Consider the following 17,149-nt stretch of genomic DNA (forward strand, 5'->3'; position numbering starts at 1 on the left):
CGTTGCTAAAGATTGAAACTGCACCCCTTTCGAGATTGGATATTTTTGACGTCGCACTGCTGTCCAAACTCAAAAAGCATAATGAAAATATGGTAAATATCAGAGGTGGTCCTTTTCAAATGTGTATATATACATTTTTATTATTAGTTACATTATATATTTAATTTATGTCTATTAATTCTTTTAAAATTTCTATAGCTTACCTGATAAATCAGAAAGTATCTATGTCCTTAGATCAATGATTCATTAATACATTTATATAAATAGTAAATGACTATTAAATTAATTTTAATCAAAATTATAGTATAAATTATATATTAAAATTTTAAAACTTAAGCATAAGGACCGGAGAGTAAGTGATATTAGTTATGTAGTGTAAGATAAATTTAATTTCTAAAAATAAAAATATGATCCTATTAGTCAAAATTAATAGATTTATTTAGTTATTTTGGTTATAATTATAATATAGTCATTTACTAGTTTTAGTCAAAACTCCTAAATGATTATTTTAAAATAGTTTGATTACTTTTGGAGCAAAAGTAATCAAAATATAGTCATTTAGTAGTTTTAGTAGTTTTGGCTAAATAAAGGTAATAAGTTTGTTTTTTTAATGCAAATATCCAATTTATTTGAACTCTTATCCTCTAGAGTTTTTTAGTTACCAAAATAAATTAGAAAGTAGATCCATTAAAATAATCATTATTCTCGTCCTATTAAAAGAAAGTAATTACAGTGCACAATAGTTGAGATAGTCCCGAACTATGTTTTAGTCTGTCTTTGTGATTTAAAAGTATGAGATCATTTAAATATCATCCTTCAAAAGAGTTGAAAAAAAAACTCATATATCTATTCTTTATTGGTACCAAATTTTTAAACTTTATTACTTTCAAATGATAAGTGAGAAAAGATCTTGTAAATGTAGCGTGAAGTCTCGATTGTCATTTTATTATCAAAATTTTAATCTCGTGACTTTTAATACTTTTTTATGAAAATTTATCTTTGACCTTTTTTTAAAGAATATCAAGGAATACAATGCATTCGGGCACACAAAATATTTTTCAAGGCATATTAAAATTATTATTTTTTTACATATTAATAATATTTGAAAAATAGTCATAATACATAGTCATATGTTTTAAAGGTTTTAAATTTTCTCATACTAGTCATGTTTTTTTGTAAATATATTTCTCGTGTTATAAATTTTTATCGTATAATGGATAGAATCTATTCATAAATTTTAATAATGTATCAAATAATAATAATAATAATGTATAAAATTAACCATGACAAATAATAATACTTTGATGTAGCCATTACATGAACACTTTATCTCTTATTAACATTGATCAATACTGAAACATTGATTAACATTATATCATAGTAGAACAAATCATAACTCGTATTTTATTTCGGATTAACATTGTATATAACAATTATAAGATTATAATTATTATAATTGAGTAGCAGCTACAACATATCATTACTACTACAACAATATTAAAAATAAAAATCATTTCAAAAATAAAATATATAGTGACGAGATAGACACTCTTATGATTTTTATCCAATAAAATTGACTGTTATGCAAATCAATTTTGCCGAATCCACAGTGAAAAAAACATAACTACACTTCATTTAGCATCATCAATAAACTTACACTATGACCGTTCATGGTATTACTCCGATCTTCAATCCCAACTGATGCAATTCTGCCACATTCGCCAGCACACAAGAAAGCGATCGAGTTAAAAGCATCAGCAGTTTTTTCCTTTTTTTTTTCACTTTATATGCTTACATGTCAAAAACATTTTTAAGGATCTCTCTACATCAAGTATAATCAACTTAAGGCAGCTTTTCCAAAAAAAGAAGAATACTGGTACAATTGCAATTCAATTAGGCTTCATTTTATGCCTGTGAATTAGAATCTCTTCGTTTTTTTTCTTTTCTTCTTCAGATCAACTCCAAAGGAAGGTCCACGGTCCCCTCCCTGCTCCGATCCTGTGGATCAATTTGAAGAAAAAGTTTCAGTAGTACAAGTAAATGCATGGACCAAGCAGCAGCTGAAGCTGAACAGCAGTGAGTGACATCTGAAGGCAAAATACGGAGCTGAGCTGCAAAATGATGACAAACACGCAGATGGACCAGGAAACATGCAGTATCTCTAAGTGGTTCTGGTTTGGGTTGGTCATCTAACATACGTTTCCTCCTTAAATTTTCCAAGATACTATTGAGCAGCGGTGTGGTGGGTTTGGTTCGGAAAAATGACTTGTTCCTTATGAATCATTGCAAGTATCTATCTGTTTGTTTAGTAAATATAATCTCAAAATAGCAATTCCTATGACGTCGCTATTCTCTAATCATCCTCTTTTAATCTATTCGATACTCCATGCCAAGGGATAACTATTTGATATAGATATTGAAGAATAAGCAGGCAATGCATGTCAAATATAGTGAGCAGAACAAGTGGACCAGACGAGCTGAGTAGGCTCAACGGACTGGATGAATTGGGCAAATTACATTGTCACTAAGCATTTCCTATCGATTCCATTTCATGAACCAAACCTAGCATAAGAAGTTTATGAGTGGATGTTTCTCCCCTTGTTTTCCACTGAATTCCTTACCTAAGAACTTGCAAGGTTAAACCTTTTTCAGGTGAGAGGAAATTTTCCCGCTGATGGGAAGTCGAACTTAGAAGCAGTGCATTTACCGAGCATGTTTCCTACTCAAGTAGAATGCTTCTTGTGCGTCAAAAAAAAAGGGAGCCAAATATCATCATCGAAATTAAAAACCTTAATCTGCAATTGTAGCCAAAATGAGTGAATTTTCAATCCAGGATTTCTTCCCATAGGTTCAGATTCTAGGGGTTCTGAAATATATTTCGATTTCATTTTTTTTTCATGACTTGAATCAATTTACGTAGATTCCACCTTGACCCGTCCTAATTTCACCCCTGTTAACAAATATCTACAAGCATGTGATAGTGTAAAGGTCTACACTGAAAATTGAAATGTAAAAGACATTTAAAATAAATAATAAGAGGTTCAGTGTTACCTCCAGAAACCAGCAAACATCCGCAAACTCATGTAGATTGTTAGAGCTATCCAGATACCAGCAAAGCCGTAACTAGAGGATAGGACAACCAGACACGCAATGCTAACTATCGCCACCAGAATCTGAGATAAAATACAGTCAGATGCTGGTGGAGCATGAAAGTTTTAGCATTTTATCAAATTCCTGAAGTTATTCATAATTTACCATGGAATATGCAGAGTATGCAAAATCCGACGCTCCATAATTGACACCATCGAAGACAAAGGCCAAAGCATTTATTGGCTGAGTTAGTGCCACAAACTGCAAAGGAGAATGAAATACATTAAGCAGAAATTAGATTTCTAAACAGAGTTTAGGCGAGACAGACTAGTGCATGACGTTCAGGAAGCTGCCTCTAATATCCAAATCACAATATTTCTAACTGAAAATAGCAAAACTATTCCAACAATGAGTTAATCAGATACCGGGATTCCAGTATGAATGAGTTGTAACACTTCAGCATCCTTTGTGAACAATCTTGATGCATACTGCAAACCAGTCCCGAGTACGACACATAGGACAAGTCCTAGAATCATACCCCACTGCATGTTATAATATAAAATTATAAATGAACTGTAGCATCTGAAGTATGAAGCGTGAACATTGAGTTTTAGAAAATGTACCTGTAGTACACGTGATGCTGAAGATATTGCTCTCGTATGATCATTTCTAGCGAATGCGCTTGCAAGTACTGCCTGCAAAAAAGTTGATCTATCTCAGTACTCCAAAATGAAAACTAGGAAGAGGCATCAAGAAGTTAAAAATTGACATAGTCAAACAAGTTCTTAAGGACGGTAGACAGGAAAATTGATGAGCTCAAGTGCTCGACTCAAATTATACATGCATGTTTTGAAAAATATCTTCATGCATCACTCAAGAGGATGGCTTTAGTCCAAGTAGCAAGAAATTGATCAATGCTACAGAATGTCACACAAATAAAATAGCAGGCATGTATAATGGCATTTGGAGAGAATTCTAGTGAGATTAGCATATAGGAAAAGCACAAACAGAACGAAACCTATGTATGAATATAAATTACTACAACACAGATTATTATGCATGATTACTAAATATCATACTTGTCGCTTCCAAATATCACAATGCACGAAGCTCCTTGCACCCATCAATTTTCTGTGTTAATTGCTAATTAATAATGCAAAATGGCAACACTATTGTATTGCATCATTGGCAAAACTTAACAGAAAAAGGTTAACTTTCAGGCTACAAGTCTTTTTCAGTGAATCAAGTAGAAAATAAAAGAAACACAAAATGAACGTGAAAGTAAGAAAAAAAAATGGAAGAATGAAATGTAAATGCAAAATACTTTCACTCTGCTATGTAGTAATTTTGCATATATGTTAAAGTTGTTTCCTAACCTGCCCAGCGACAGCCAAACCATCAGCAAGAAGAGAACTTGCCAGCCAAATCTGCAAGCATATCTGGAATGCAGCCATGGGAACTGATCCTTCCCGTGCAGCCATTGAAGCTGCTAGTGTTACACAGAAAGTTGCTGCAATCACACGCAGAAGCAATAGAAAACCTGAAAGAAAAAAACAAACATTTGTGTTGTAGCTCCAAAGACATCAATTGGGTAGAAAGCACCCAACAGATCCAATCCGGTGAGAACCAAGAATAAGAAGCACTGATAGCATGCCTAAGAGGTTAAGGCTAAGTACTTGTGCAAATAGGAAGTGTAACTACTACTGAAAGTCAATTCTAAAAAGTAATTTCTTCTTTCTGTTGGGATCTAGTGCGCTAAACACGCGAAAGCGCAGCAGAAATTAACTAGATCCTCTATCCAGCAGATCCATGCGAAGGGAAGGAACGTGTTTTGAAAATAATCTATGCTAAGCTACATGATAGGATTATACCTTTCGTGTGCCCTTCGCAATCCCGACAGCAACATTTTCTTTGGATCCAGATCTCAACGCGTTCAAGCGTCCGCGTCTCTATGGTATCCACACGAACATATCCTTTGTTCGTCGCACGAACGAAGCCTTCGGAGAAGAACCATCTTCTTGTGCTAGCAAGAAGTATGGTTCGGCCAAGCTTGAAGATTCGGCCAAGGAGGAAGGAGGAGGAAGAAGAGAGAAGCTCAAGAGACACCTTTTCTCATCTAAATGGAAAATAAATCTAAAAATCTATTTATATTCATCCAATGAATACCAAGGGTTTTTGCCTCTTTGTATTCCTCTTACTGGGTTGGATTATTATATATTGGATTAACCATTAATCCAATAACCCAATAAGTCTAACCCATTGAGTCTAACCCATGAATCCAATGTGTCTAATTTGGATTGGACTCAATCCAATGAGTGGGTTAATTGAGTCTAACTCAATTAGTAACCAAAAGGCCTAATCATCTCATTGGCTCTTAGGGCTAATTACTAACACTTTCAACAGATGAGTAACAATAGCTGCCTTAGCAACGTAACAAAATTGAAGCAAAATAGTTGATTATGGCTCAAAAACACACAATCTACAAGTTGGTAAAAATCAGACATAAGTATACTGAATACAGAATGGATAACTTTGACATTGAACACGACAGTCAGATACATGGAACTACTTACCATTTTTAAGGAATCGACTAAATTGCAGATCTTTAATACCAGGAGGCAAGATATCAACTTGTTGTAGCAATCTCCATAAGAGTATTACCGCAATCAAGTATCTGCAGTACATAACAAAAGCAAAAAGGAATAATTATATTTGTATTCAACAGATAGATGCAAACAAAAAGACAAACCAGATGTAGAAGACAAAATGTGTACATACTGAGAAATGACATGAGCAATTGCAGCACCACTAACACCTAATCGGAGAAAGAAAATAAAAATTGGATCCAAGAATATGTTGATTACATCTCCAGCCACTGCATTAGGGAGAAAGAATATTCTTGGTACTTCATCCAGAAAAATTAACAGTTGGAATACATCACAGCAATATGTTTCTCAATGTTGGTGATATTTTGACCAAAAATTTCAAAAATTTGTAGATGAGTACAAAAAATCTACCGTGACTGCGACATGCAATAGAGAAAAAAGGGATAGATTTGCTAAGTTGGTGGAACATTATGTGCTATAGTACCAATGCAAAACAAATTTTTTGCTCAACTCTTATGGAAGCAAGACTCAAGAATATCAGTAAATCCATGTGCAAATTTTCATCCATGGATACACAAACATGGGATTTTTTTTTTTTAAATTTGATAGACAAAGAACAAGACAAGACTCTATCCTACCCACATTTCATGCACCCTCTCATTTGTCCATCTTCCATCATCACACAGTGAATTAGAACATACCACTAGAGTTGTTGACAGATGTGTAGATAAAGGGAACTGTTAAGGAGGCTAATTTTGCAATTTTCTAGAGAAAGAAGAGCCCCGGCTATCCAATTTAAGTATTTAACAAATAGACACAGTTAAACATAGACTGCTAAACTCAAAATACATGCAAATACAACAAGATTAATCTTGAGTACAATCACGTGGAATAAACACGAACACAAAAGACTGCAGACAATAAAAGCACATTAGATTTTCATGGAAACTCCAAAATAGAAGAGAATAAAAAACTGCAAGAAGGAAAAAGATTTCAAATGGTACAACAATTCTTTCAAGTAATAAAAATCAATCATTCAAAGAAGACTGTAAAAATAGACACTCTGAGGACATTGACTATACCACCACCACCATCATGTTGCAGTTAGTTGATGCCCTTAGCACCACTGCAAACAACACAACATTGAGATCAACTAGAGCATTGTTGTTTCTCCCTTCACTTTTTCCCTCAAGGAAACATGAAAAAACCGACATGAAGTGAGAGTTGAAGGGTAGTTTTTACATTTTAACTCTTTTTAGCACTCCTGTATGATTTTGGTGGGCGGGTTTTGGAACAAATTGATTCCATGGAATGAATTGAGTCTCCCTTCTTGCAGCAACAGCTTTCCAAGAAAACAGCAGATAGGGAAGACAGTGCAGTACCTTCCCTATCACAGCACCCTTCCTCTAAAGTGAACAGACCCTTAGAAATCACAAGCACTAGGCAAATGGTGGATGAGAAGTGCAGGACTTGCATAGTTGCATGTGCATCTTCTTCCTTTGTTTTTCTTCCTCTTCCTCCCCCCTTCCTCTCCCCTTCCTCCCCTTGAATATCAGCACCAGTTGTGAGTCCTAGCTTGCAACTGTTAGGAACGAGGATCACAACTGATTATGATACCACTATTTTTAAGCTTGTCTCAAAATTTCTCCACCTTTTCACCAAAACCCCTACATGATACTTACTGCAAATTGAAACAAATACTCATGAAGTTCAAGTAATGCTCAAACTCGTGGTTACCTGTGTTAATCTTCTTCAGAATAATATCACCACCAGAAGGATGCCAAGGACAAAATAATATTATCAATATGATTAACTCTAACAAAACATCATACTCCGGTAAGGTATATCATATATGACACTTACTGTTACTCATAGAACACATTAACTGAATCAGAATTGCCACTGACATAATTCATCAGCACCATGGTTAAGTAAAGACAACATAAACATTCTAACAAGAAGATGATTTCGCTACGTTAACAAAGTACAACCTCTCAATTAATACAAGACAATCATTCAATGACAGCTATAGAAAATACCCTCAAAAGCCACAAGGAAAGTACATCTCAAATTCTCAACTACATATATCAAAAATTAATTGGATACACATATCTCTAGCATGAAGAAAGAAACCTGCTGCATCCCATGACTGGTCATGATTTGGAGCCTACATTTGCCTCCCAATTTTTCATTTTAAATATTTTTCAGGAAATCAATGAAATTCTGACACAAAAAAGATACACTTAATTTGAGGCATACATAACACCCACAAAAAGTGTATGGCTATAGTCCCATGTATATGGGAGAATTTGTGCAAGAGACGAGTGCAACAACCAACAGACCTATAAATACATTTGGCAGATAATAGCAATGATTTCTTTAGAGGTCTCAAGACAAAATGATGAACCATATCTTTGAGAAGCAATAGCATTCTAAAAATTAAAACTAGGCAACCAATCTTGCATAAAAACTAACAATAAATCTTCCAAAGAAGTATTCAAAAAAATGTTTTCAATAAAGATAAAACATCCTTAGAACTTAGAAACATAATATTGGAGAAAGAAAATAATTATCTAAATAAAAATTAAAAGAGAGAGGAAACAAGGACCACAAAAGGCAGATAAATTGTAAAGATAAAACAATGGCCCTGAAAAAGATAAGTAGAAGATTAAGGTCAGCAGCAAACAAGAACTAAATTTCAGTTTTAGAGGTATAGCTAAACCCTTATACTGGCATAATGCAGGACAACACTTAAAAAGAGAAAAAACCTCCAAATTAAACATGGTACAGCATTGGTGCGTTGGTTGGGCATTTACAGTTATAATTTATCTCACCAGTTGCATACAGAGGAGTTTTTGTATCCTTAAATCCACGAAATACTCCTTGCATGGCCAAAGACAGGAGAACAGCAGGAGCACCAAGTGATCGCAATGTCAAGTATTGGAATGCTGGTGTCATCATAGGAGAATCCTGTTGATAAACCCTGTTATTGTATAGCAACAATTCACACAAAACATGGAAATTGAAACTTCAAAAAGGATTGCATCTAATTTGACAGTTACAACTAGATATTAGGAGTCGAGAAAGGAGTAGAATTACCTAGTACTTAAGAAGCAAATTTACAGGAGTTCTGCAAAGCCTTAACAAAGGATGACTCTAAAGACAAGACAAATATATTGCACCTATTACCTTGGTTCTCATCCTTCTCATGTAAATCATTTACAAATTCATCTAATTTGCCACTCTCTCAATCCTCCTCCGTCTTCCTCCCCCACCTCCAAAACACATGCATGTGCATACATGCACATCCTTTATTTGTCTCAACAACTCACCTAAGACATACTATGTATGCCATTGAAATACATGAATTCGCTGTCTAGCAGTAACAAAAATAACCATAATGCTTATATAATCACCAAATTCCATGTTGTTAAGACACTTCATACTACTTAAACAATGTTTTCAGCAAGGCTACAATGGTTTTCAATAGCAAAACTTGACAGATCAATGGACCCATAATTAAGCTGGCCAAAACAAAGGAAAATTTGAGATCAAAACAGAAAGTTATAAAGGAGATGTGTAGTCGTACATTTGTCACACCCATATAGTTCAAAATGGGCTTTGCTCCCAAAACTAGGAATATGGTTTGAAGGAGACCAAGTATCCCTCCAATTATTAATGCTGAAGAGGCTGAAGGAATACGTTTTCGATGGCCAAATGCAACTGTGTTGGTATCAGAGAATGAGGATGAGGCTTGCAGTTGCTCATCATGACCTGTGAAAAAGGTGATTGAGTATGGACCAATCTAAGTGGGACTCACACCTAATGTTATATCCTAGATGTCTTTTCTTTTTTTTACTTTGTGAAAAAGATCAATGATTACAAAATACCAAACATTAGGAATTGCATACCATTGTGAGATATCAGTTCCTTCATTTCACTATCTTCAGAAAAAAACTCATTGCGCTCCACATTTTCAAGATCAGCACTTGATAATTTGCTTGCAGCATCCTCCTCAGCAACAAAGGACGTTGTGACACTAACAACAGGAAAGATAGCAATTTTTGATGCTTGATTAAACACTGCAATAGCCACACCTACAGCTGCAAGTTCAGTTGGACCTGTAATAAATAATAGTATTGATTAAAGCGTAGGCTTAACATATTAATATCCTGAGAAAAAAGACCAACTTGATGGAAAATTGCATGCATATATTCATGAAATGAAAAATTATCCAAACAAAAACTCGCTAAGATGGTGAAGGTGAATGTAAGTGTGGAGGGATGCGGTTGATCCCCAGTTTGAGCATATCTTTGTGCACATTGTGGGTTTTTACTTTTTAGTAATCTATTCCTTGTGAGCCCAAAAGACAAAGTTTAGTAGAAAAAATATGAACAAAAGTGAGACAATAAAAATAATTTCAAAATATTACTGTGGCCCATGAGTCTCGATGATTTCTTAAGACATGAATAAAAATTCATCCATCTTATCATACTGAAACTCCTAGGTAGTTTGTCGTTCTATTAGTTTCTCTTCATAATCACAATCATGAGATCAAGAATGCTGTCGAAATTCAAAATCATATCCTTTCACTGCCCTAATGTGAAGACAATAACCTGCTGTGTTGGGTTATATGGATCAAGTTTGTTCAAAGTTCAGACCCAAAACAGATGATTTAGCTGAAGTGAAAGAAGGTCAGAGCATAAATGATCATCATGGGTAACGAAGGATGTTGCCTCCGTGCATGCTATATACACTCAGCATCAATGTCCGTATATTAAGAAATTGTCATAGTTAAGTTAGCTATTTGGCAGGAGAGACACGTTGGACTGCATAATGTAACCTTGGAAGGCATGCAGTCATTTTAGTGAAAGTCCCCATTGAATAACAAGACCAACCTTGGCAACTACCGATATAATAGAAGAAATTTGCATGTGTTACCAACTTTTGATGGCTCTAAAATTACTGGTGTATATACATAAGGAAGGAAACATGGGATTTGCCACGACCTCCACAGTTCAGTACTAAAGAAATAGGGAGTAGGGACTGCCCTGTAAATCAGATGCAGTGGCTGGTACTCCTTAAATAGGAGTCGAGAAATCAAGGAACATTTTTTCTCATTTCAATCAGACAAAAAAAATCTTGCAAACTATGACAACAATAATGCGCACAAAACTACACGCAAAGAGTGAGCACTGACGCAAACAGACGTTCAGAGCAGACTATACCTATGTGACCAATAAAGGCAGTATCAATGAGAGAAGCAACGGGATCAGCCATCAAGGCAAGAGCTGCCGGCAAGGCAATGCTCATAATCTCCACTCCGAGCTCATCCAATTTAAAGACGCGCCTGCGCCACAAAATTCAAGTTAAGAAGAGGAAAACGTAATAAAGCCCTCAATTTTAGATTCACGTAAACGTTTTAAAGGAAATCACCAAAATCATGAACCTCATACCCGGCATCCTTGAAGAAAATTCGAAGAGGAGAAGACATCATTGATGTAGAGGCCGAGTGCAGTAGACTAGTATCCAAAGACGCCATCTTTTATAGAGAAACAACCGATCCGAGCCAGAATATCTCCCCCATGGCTGCTCGACCGCTTGCACGCGTACCAGAAACACTAGAACCGAACGAAAGGGCTCCCAAACACCTCCCTTCCACGATCAGCACCTCAAATTTCTCGTCGAGAAGACCCGGTGGCGGAGAAGATAACGCTGAAGTCAAATGTTGAGGAAAAAGAGATACACGCCAGAATAGGGAGAGAGAGAGAAAAACCTGAACCAGGTGAGACCTCGTCTTCCTTCTCCCGGAAGGGTCAGAATCTCTTCAACTTCCCGAGTAGTGGTCAGTGGTTGAGTGCCAGAAGCATCAAGAATCGCGTGGTGTCCTCCTTTTGAAAAAGCTTGGAAATTTCATGCTCCATTTATTTTTCTTTATGTTAAAAATTTTCTTTTAAAATATTAATATCTACTTTTTGCATAAAGTAGGAATATTCGTTATGAAAAAAAGATTAGAGCGTAATGATTAAAACAGGAAATATTGTACGCAATCAATAATTTAGTTTTTTAAAATATCCTTGGATGAGTTTTCTAATAACTTTTATAGGCATAATTAAAAATTTATAAAGATTTTTTTTCTTTCCTATATAGATTTTTCACTTTAAAAATATATAAGTATGTTTTATAAGACAATACGCTCTTGTTAACTCAAACGCAGTTTTCTTTTACCAATTTGGTTAAAGTTTTTAGAGCCTTAAAATAATATATATTTTAATTAAAATATAATTGTGTTTAATATTAAATAATAGAAAAAATCAATTATTATATGACTAATGGAGGGCAGATCCTCTGGGACCGTAAAAAGTGATCCAGGAAATGATCCCTTGATCTGGATTGGTTCAGGGGATGGTCCTCATTCATAAAATAGATGGGGATCATTCATTCTCACCAATCCAAATCAAGGGACCATTCTTTAGACCGTTTTTTACGGTCTAGAGGATCTAGGCTCTGACTAATGAGGTGTGAAATATTAGGCAATTATTATTTGTCAAAATATTATTTAGTGCTTACCCTTTATTAGCTAATTAAAATGGTAAGCTAAATACTCTTTCTGTTTTTTCTTTAATAATTTGGGTTTAAACTCAACTAATCCGAAAACCCAATATAGGTCCAATATATTATACCGGCCCATTATATCGGCCGAAATAGATCGTCCCTGTCGGAACAGAATTTGGTGCCTGCGAAAATCCCGCTGTTCAATTCCAATTCCCGCTTCAAAATTACCAAAACGAAGCTTCCCGCGGAAACCCTACTCCGCCCGCTTTTTCCTCTATATATCAAACATGTCCGACCCGATGCCGCAATCCAGTCTCTCTCCTTCCTCTCTCCGTTTAGCAATGGAGAATCGGTGTCGCCCTTCTTCCTTCTTCGGCGATCTGCGTTCCAGAGAGCTAAATGGCCTAAGAGGTAGTCCTTCTTGATCCTAAATGCTGCTGGATATCCAGTTTCTTTCACTTTCTGATCGCAATCCAATTCCCCCTTTTGTAGTTCGTAAAAGGTCGCATCTCGGGGACCTTACGTCGGATGCCAGCGGAGCTGGCGCAGGAGTGCTCGCCATCGAGCACGATGGCGAGCCCTCGCCTCCCACAGCCGTCTCCTTCTGCAAGGTAGGGTATTTTAATCAAAATTTTCCCTCTATTCGATGGTTTGAAATCGTTCGCCTAATGCTATAATGATTCACGATCCTTATACAATATTTGCTTTTGGGTGATTTGCTTGGGCAGAGTAGTAGAAATCCCCACCTCCTTGCGGTGTCTGATGAAGAAGGATACATCAGCTTCTATGACACGCGCCGCAGCTTGCCGTCCTATTCATCTTGCTGGGAAGGAGCAGGTATACCCTGTTCTTCTGCATGATACTTCTCTAATTGAAGGCAAAAATCGTTATTTCCTAAAATTTGAGCTAGGGTTTTTGACGAAATTAGCTCTCCCAGATGCGTAAACATTTTGCTATTTACCATTGCAGGACAAGCTAGGGTTTGCAATTGGATTGCACATAGCAATGCTATATTTGACATATGCTGGAACAAGGTACATTTCCTTGACGTTTGGTCCAAGCGCTTCCATTATCTGTTCTTTAATATCTGTAAATTATTTCGAAGAGTTTATGCAAGTGATCTCTATGTATCTGCTGCAGGAAGATAATCAGATTTTAACTGCTTCAGGTGATCAACATGTAAGTAGGGAGACAAACTGTACTTGCCCTTGAATACCTATTTGATATGAATTTTCTTAGTTTTGGTCTGTTCTGTCTGTTCATTCATGAAACCCATTAAAATGTCAATTCTATTAAATTAGATCAAGATTTGGAATGCTGAAAAGAGAACATGCACTGGGAGCTTGGCAGGGCATACAGGCAGCGTTAAAACAGTTTGCTCTCACTCATCAAATCCTGGTAGCCACTTATGCTACTTAGACTATGAGCTCATTTTTCTTATTAACCTTATATTGAGTATCTTGAGCAATCAAGTGTCAATCTTTTATTTGCAGACCTTGTTGTTTCTGGATCAAGAGATGGATCTTTTGCTCTTTGGGATCTAAGATGCAGTTTTAGTTCCACAAATCGCTTTGGGGAAACATGTTTATCGTATGAAAATCAACTTTATAATTATATAATTGGCTTCTTTCCACTTATTTTAGTCTTTCAATTCAATGGTGATTTACCTTTAAAATCTTGTTTAGGCCTATTTCGCTTGTCAATGATGCCCATGCACTCACCCAAAGAAAGAGGGGTTGGCGAGGAAAGGTGATCAATATTCTATTGTCATTTGTGATAGTAATCTATTTTTTCTGCTTGCCATTCTATCTTAATTGCTTATTTGATATGTAGGCTGATTCTAAGAGCATCACTTCAGTTCTTTATCTCAAAGATGGGATTTCCATTGCCACAGCTGGAGCAGTAAACAGGTTTGAAAATACATTTCAAATTTTATGATAAATGATATAACTCATTCTACAGCAGAGAACGCAGGAAAGTAACAACAGTTTTTCTTTCCTATTAATCAGTGTTGTGAAGTTCTGGGATACACGCAATCTGAAAACATCTATAATTCAAACTTGCCCTGCTGCTGAGCCATCAACAAAATCAGTAAGTGTAGTGATATATGTTGTGGATCTTATGTTGCAGACTCCTTTGAACTTGACTTGGGGCGTTTGGAATTTATCCAGACATTTCAAATAAAATAGATTTTTTTTAGAGTTTAGAAGTTAGGTTATAGTGTTCAAACTAAAAAAAAAAATTTTAAAAAATTTTAGATGTTCATATGATATAATATATGTATTTAGGATGTATAGGGTCTAAGATTTAATGAATTTTTTATTTCTAAAATTTTTTTTAAAAAAAACTTGTCGTGGATGTTCCATACCAAACGGACCGTAGGGTAACAAGACACATACATTGTATATGTATATGTGCCTTTTATCATTTGATAAGTAATTTCTATCTGAGCTAGGATACTTGTCCTCTGGTCTTATCAAATAGCATTAAAATAAAGCTAATATGTTCCTTTATGCACAATTTTTTCTCAAAAATGATATTTACTTTTTCTTTTTTGCATATATAAGGAAAAGATTCAACATGGAATTACTAGCCTTTCGCAAGATTCCTATGGTGTTTCTCTTGCAGCTTCCTGCAGGGATAACAGGTGCTAAAAACTACATCACTTAAATTCAACCACTTTATTCACTCAAAACACTGAAATAGTTTGTAAATGGCTATCAGGATTTATCTATATGATGTGCTGAAACTTGATAGAGGTCCCATAAAGATTTTTTCTGGAAGTAAAATTGGGTCATTCTTCGTGAAGGCAAGAAAATTCTTCACATACTTTCTAAAATCTTTTTTCAGTGAGGTTTTGTTAATTTATTAATGACCAATCCTATCATGTGGGTGCAGTCTGTTATTAGCCTTGATGGTGCTCACATTCTTGGGGGTTCCAGTGACGACAATGCTTACATATGGCAGGTAGTCAATTAACTTGTACCGATTACTTGTTCTTCTAGGGGAAACCTCTCCATTTATCCTCTTAGTATCGAACATTTTCCTATGTTTTTGTTTAAGGTGAGGAGACCAGAAAGTGCACCAACTATTCTGAAAGGTCATCAAGGAGAAGTTACTTCTGTCGATTGGTGAGTAAAAAGAAAAACAATAAGATACAAGCCGACACTTTTTTTTTTTTTACTGTTTTTATTACTTTTCAATCCTCATACCTGAATGCTCTTGCTCTTCAGGTGCTCATCCGAACTTGGAAAAGTAGTCACTTCTTCAGATGACTTTATGGTAAGCTTGTCATGTTTTCAGCAGGCTACAATGAACAAGCTAAACTAAAGTTTTCTAACCATGTCATTCCTCAGGTGCGTGTCTGGAAAATGAATAAGGATGGTTGCTTAAATACAAAATCTCCAGCAGCAATTAGGAAGCGGATAATTGCTCCTTCAGTTGAGCCCAGAAGGCTGATATTAGATGAGCCTCCTACATGTTCAGCTTCCATGAAAGATAATTTCCAAACTATGGAAGCAACAGTACATGAGCCATCCTCGCCTGCTCAATGCAAAGTTGTTGAATTCAGAACACCTGAATCAGGAAGAAAGAGAAGTTCTTCATTTCTTATGGATGGAAAAGAGATGCAGGAAAGTCTTGAAGCTATTTCTGGTAGCCCTTCTTCTGTTTTGAGTCCTCCTCCCTCTACTAAAAGGAGAACTATCCTGGACTATTATCATTCTGTTTGAAAGGAGGCATTTTTTTCTCTCGCCACTGCTCTGTTAGGAGTCCTTGTACAGCAAGAATAGATTGTAGATTTGCCTTCAGGCTGTTTTGTTTTGTTACTTTAATTAAATGCCTGTTTGATACAAGAGATACATCTACTCAGTTTTGACAAGAGAATTGTTCTTAACGAGAATTTTGGAATATGAATTTTTTGGTGTAAACATGTCCTTTTTAATCATTCTTTCCATTTCAATTACTTAACGGAATTTTTAAGCATTGTCTTCATGTCAGTGACTCATTATAATTAACTCATGTTTGTCTTAGCCATTTGAAGTTGGTTGTTTAGATATTCACGTCATAATTATCAATAAGATAATGCTCATTTCCCTTCAAAAATTTATTCTACTTTCCAAAATGACTTTCAGTGTTCTTATCTGACATTTCAAGTGTGTGGTTTTTGTGAATTCTTGAACCTTTTTAGAAACATTTGATGCATAATTGCTGACTCTAAATAAATATATCCTTCTCTTTTGAAGGAGTTGAGTCAATGTTCTTGGCATCCAAAACAATGGAAATAAAAGTTTTTTTTTTTAAGCAGAACTTCTAGTTGCAATGTTTTTTTTTTACAGCAATAGTCATCTCATTATACATCATAATTTCTTCATTGCTAGGCATTAGAGTTGTCAAATTGACTAACTCGTAGCTGGATAGGTCAGTCCATGATGATCCAACCATTTGGTGGGACGAGACAAGCTGACTTATTATTTTGACAGATTGAAAAATCTCCAATCCAATTTAAGATAGGTTATGAGTTAGGTGAACCAACTTATGAGCCTATCAAAAATTAAAAAATATATCTTTAACGTTTTACTTTAGAAAATTTTCATCAATGAAATATATTTCGAAATAGGTAATGGACATAAATAAGTACTCATGCAGGATGAAAATTATTAATTTATTTTAAAATTATAAAAAATAAAGATAATAAATTGACATAAAACTTAGTTTACATGTATTTCTCAACCCCACGGGGCGACCCGTGCGATTGTGAGCCTAGGCGGGTTGAGTCGCGGCGGGTTTGAGTTGATAAAATTCTAACTTAACCTTCTTAAATTATTTGGCGGGTCGGGCCAACTAGGGATGACAATTTTCCCTGCGGGTTCAGGATCCCGCGGGGAAAACTCGAAATG

The 17,149-nt window shown here is 35.4% G+C and overlaps 2 protein-coding genes across 3 annotated transcripts; one reads left to right on the forward strand and one right to left on the reverse strand.

The window, feature by feature from the left end:
* Window positions 1-1,941: 1,941 nt before the first annotated feature.
* Window positions 1,942-11,598, reverse strand: LOC121976826 (protein DETOXIFICATION 42-like). Of its 2 annotated transcripts, XM_042529193.1 has the most exons (13): window positions 11,153-11,597; window positions 10,925-11,046; window positions 9,608-9,817; window positions 9,286-9,470; window positions 8,531-8,666; window positions 5,869-5,965; window positions 5,664-5,764; window positions 4,467-4,630; window positions 3,714-3,785; window positions 3,516-3,632; window positions 3,256-3,351; window positions 3,052-3,173; window positions 1,942-1,998 (listed from the first exon to the last, which is right to left on the reverse strand). In XM_042529193.1, exons 1-13 carry the CDS (start codon window positions 11,236-11,238, stop codon window positions 1,956-1,958), a joined length of 1,551 nt encoding a protein of 516 aa, XP_042385127.1. In that variant the 5' UTR covers window positions 11,239-11,597; the 3' UTR covers window positions 1,942-1,955. The 2 variants fall into 2 exon arrangements, 1 of the variants encoding a protein (XP_042385127.1); XR_006110690.1 differs by lacking the exon at window positions 1,942-1,998 and having other exon boundaries at window positions 3,516-3,616; window positions 11,153-11,598.
* Window positions 11,599-12,539: 941 nt separating this feature from the next.
* LOC121976825 (denticleless protein homolog) lies at window positions 12,540-16,131 on the forward strand. The gene is made up of 16 exons (XM_042529192.1): window positions 12,540-12,662; window positions 12,744-12,862; window positions 12,980-13,088; window positions 13,221-13,285; window positions 13,392-13,430; window positions 13,553-13,649; window positions 13,745-13,841; window positions 13,937-14,000; window positions 14,085-14,161; window positions 14,261-14,342; window positions 14,819-14,898; window positions 14,976-15,060; window positions 15,150-15,218; window positions 15,315-15,382; window positions 15,485-15,533; window positions 15,608-16,131. Exons 1-16 carry the CDS (start codon window positions 12,551-12,553, stop codon window positions 15,980-15,982), a joined length of 1,587 nt encoding a protein of 528 aa, XP_042385126.1. The 5' UTR covers window positions 12,540-12,550; the 3' UTR covers window positions 15,983-16,131.
* The last annotated feature ends 1,018 nt before the right edge of the window (window positions 16,132-17,149 follow it).

Source organism: Zingiber officinale, chromosome 4B, assembly GCF_018446385.1.
Source record: "Zingiber officinale cultivar Zhangliang chromosome 4B, Zo_v1.1, whole genome shotgun sequence".
In the NCBI taxonomy this organism is placed as follows: domain Eukaryota; kingdom Viridiplantae; phylum Streptophyta; class Magnoliopsida; order Zingiberales; family Zingiberaceae; genus Zingiber; species Zingiber officinale.

Excerpts from the sequence above, each read along its gene's own strand:
- LOC121976825 (XM_042529192.1), top strand. The coding sequence starts at position 12,551 with ATGCCGCAATCCAGTCTCTCTCCTTCCTCTCTCCGTTTAGCAATGGAG. Across the intron at positions 13,431-13,552 it reads CTGCTTCAGGTGATCAACAT|ATCAAGATTTGGAATGCTGA; the intron begins GTAAGTAGGGAG and ends CTATTAAATTAG. Across the intron at positions 14,162-14,260 it reads ACAGCTGGAGCAGTAAACAG|TGTTGTGAAGTTCTGGGATA; the intron begins GTTTGAAAATAC and ends CCTATTAATCAG.
- LOC121976826 (XM_042529193.1), bottom strand. The coding sequence starts at position 11,238 with ATGGCGTCTTTGGATACTAGTCTACTGCACTCGGCCTCTACATCAATG. Across the intron at positions 8,667-9,285 it reads ACTATATGGGTGTGACAAAT|GATTCTCCTATGATGACACC; the intron begins GTACGACTACAC and ends GTTTATCAACAG. Across the intron at positions 3,633-3,713 it reads CAGCATCACGTGTACTACAG|TGGGGTATGATTCTAGGACT; the intron begins GTACATTTTCTA and ends TATAACATGCAG.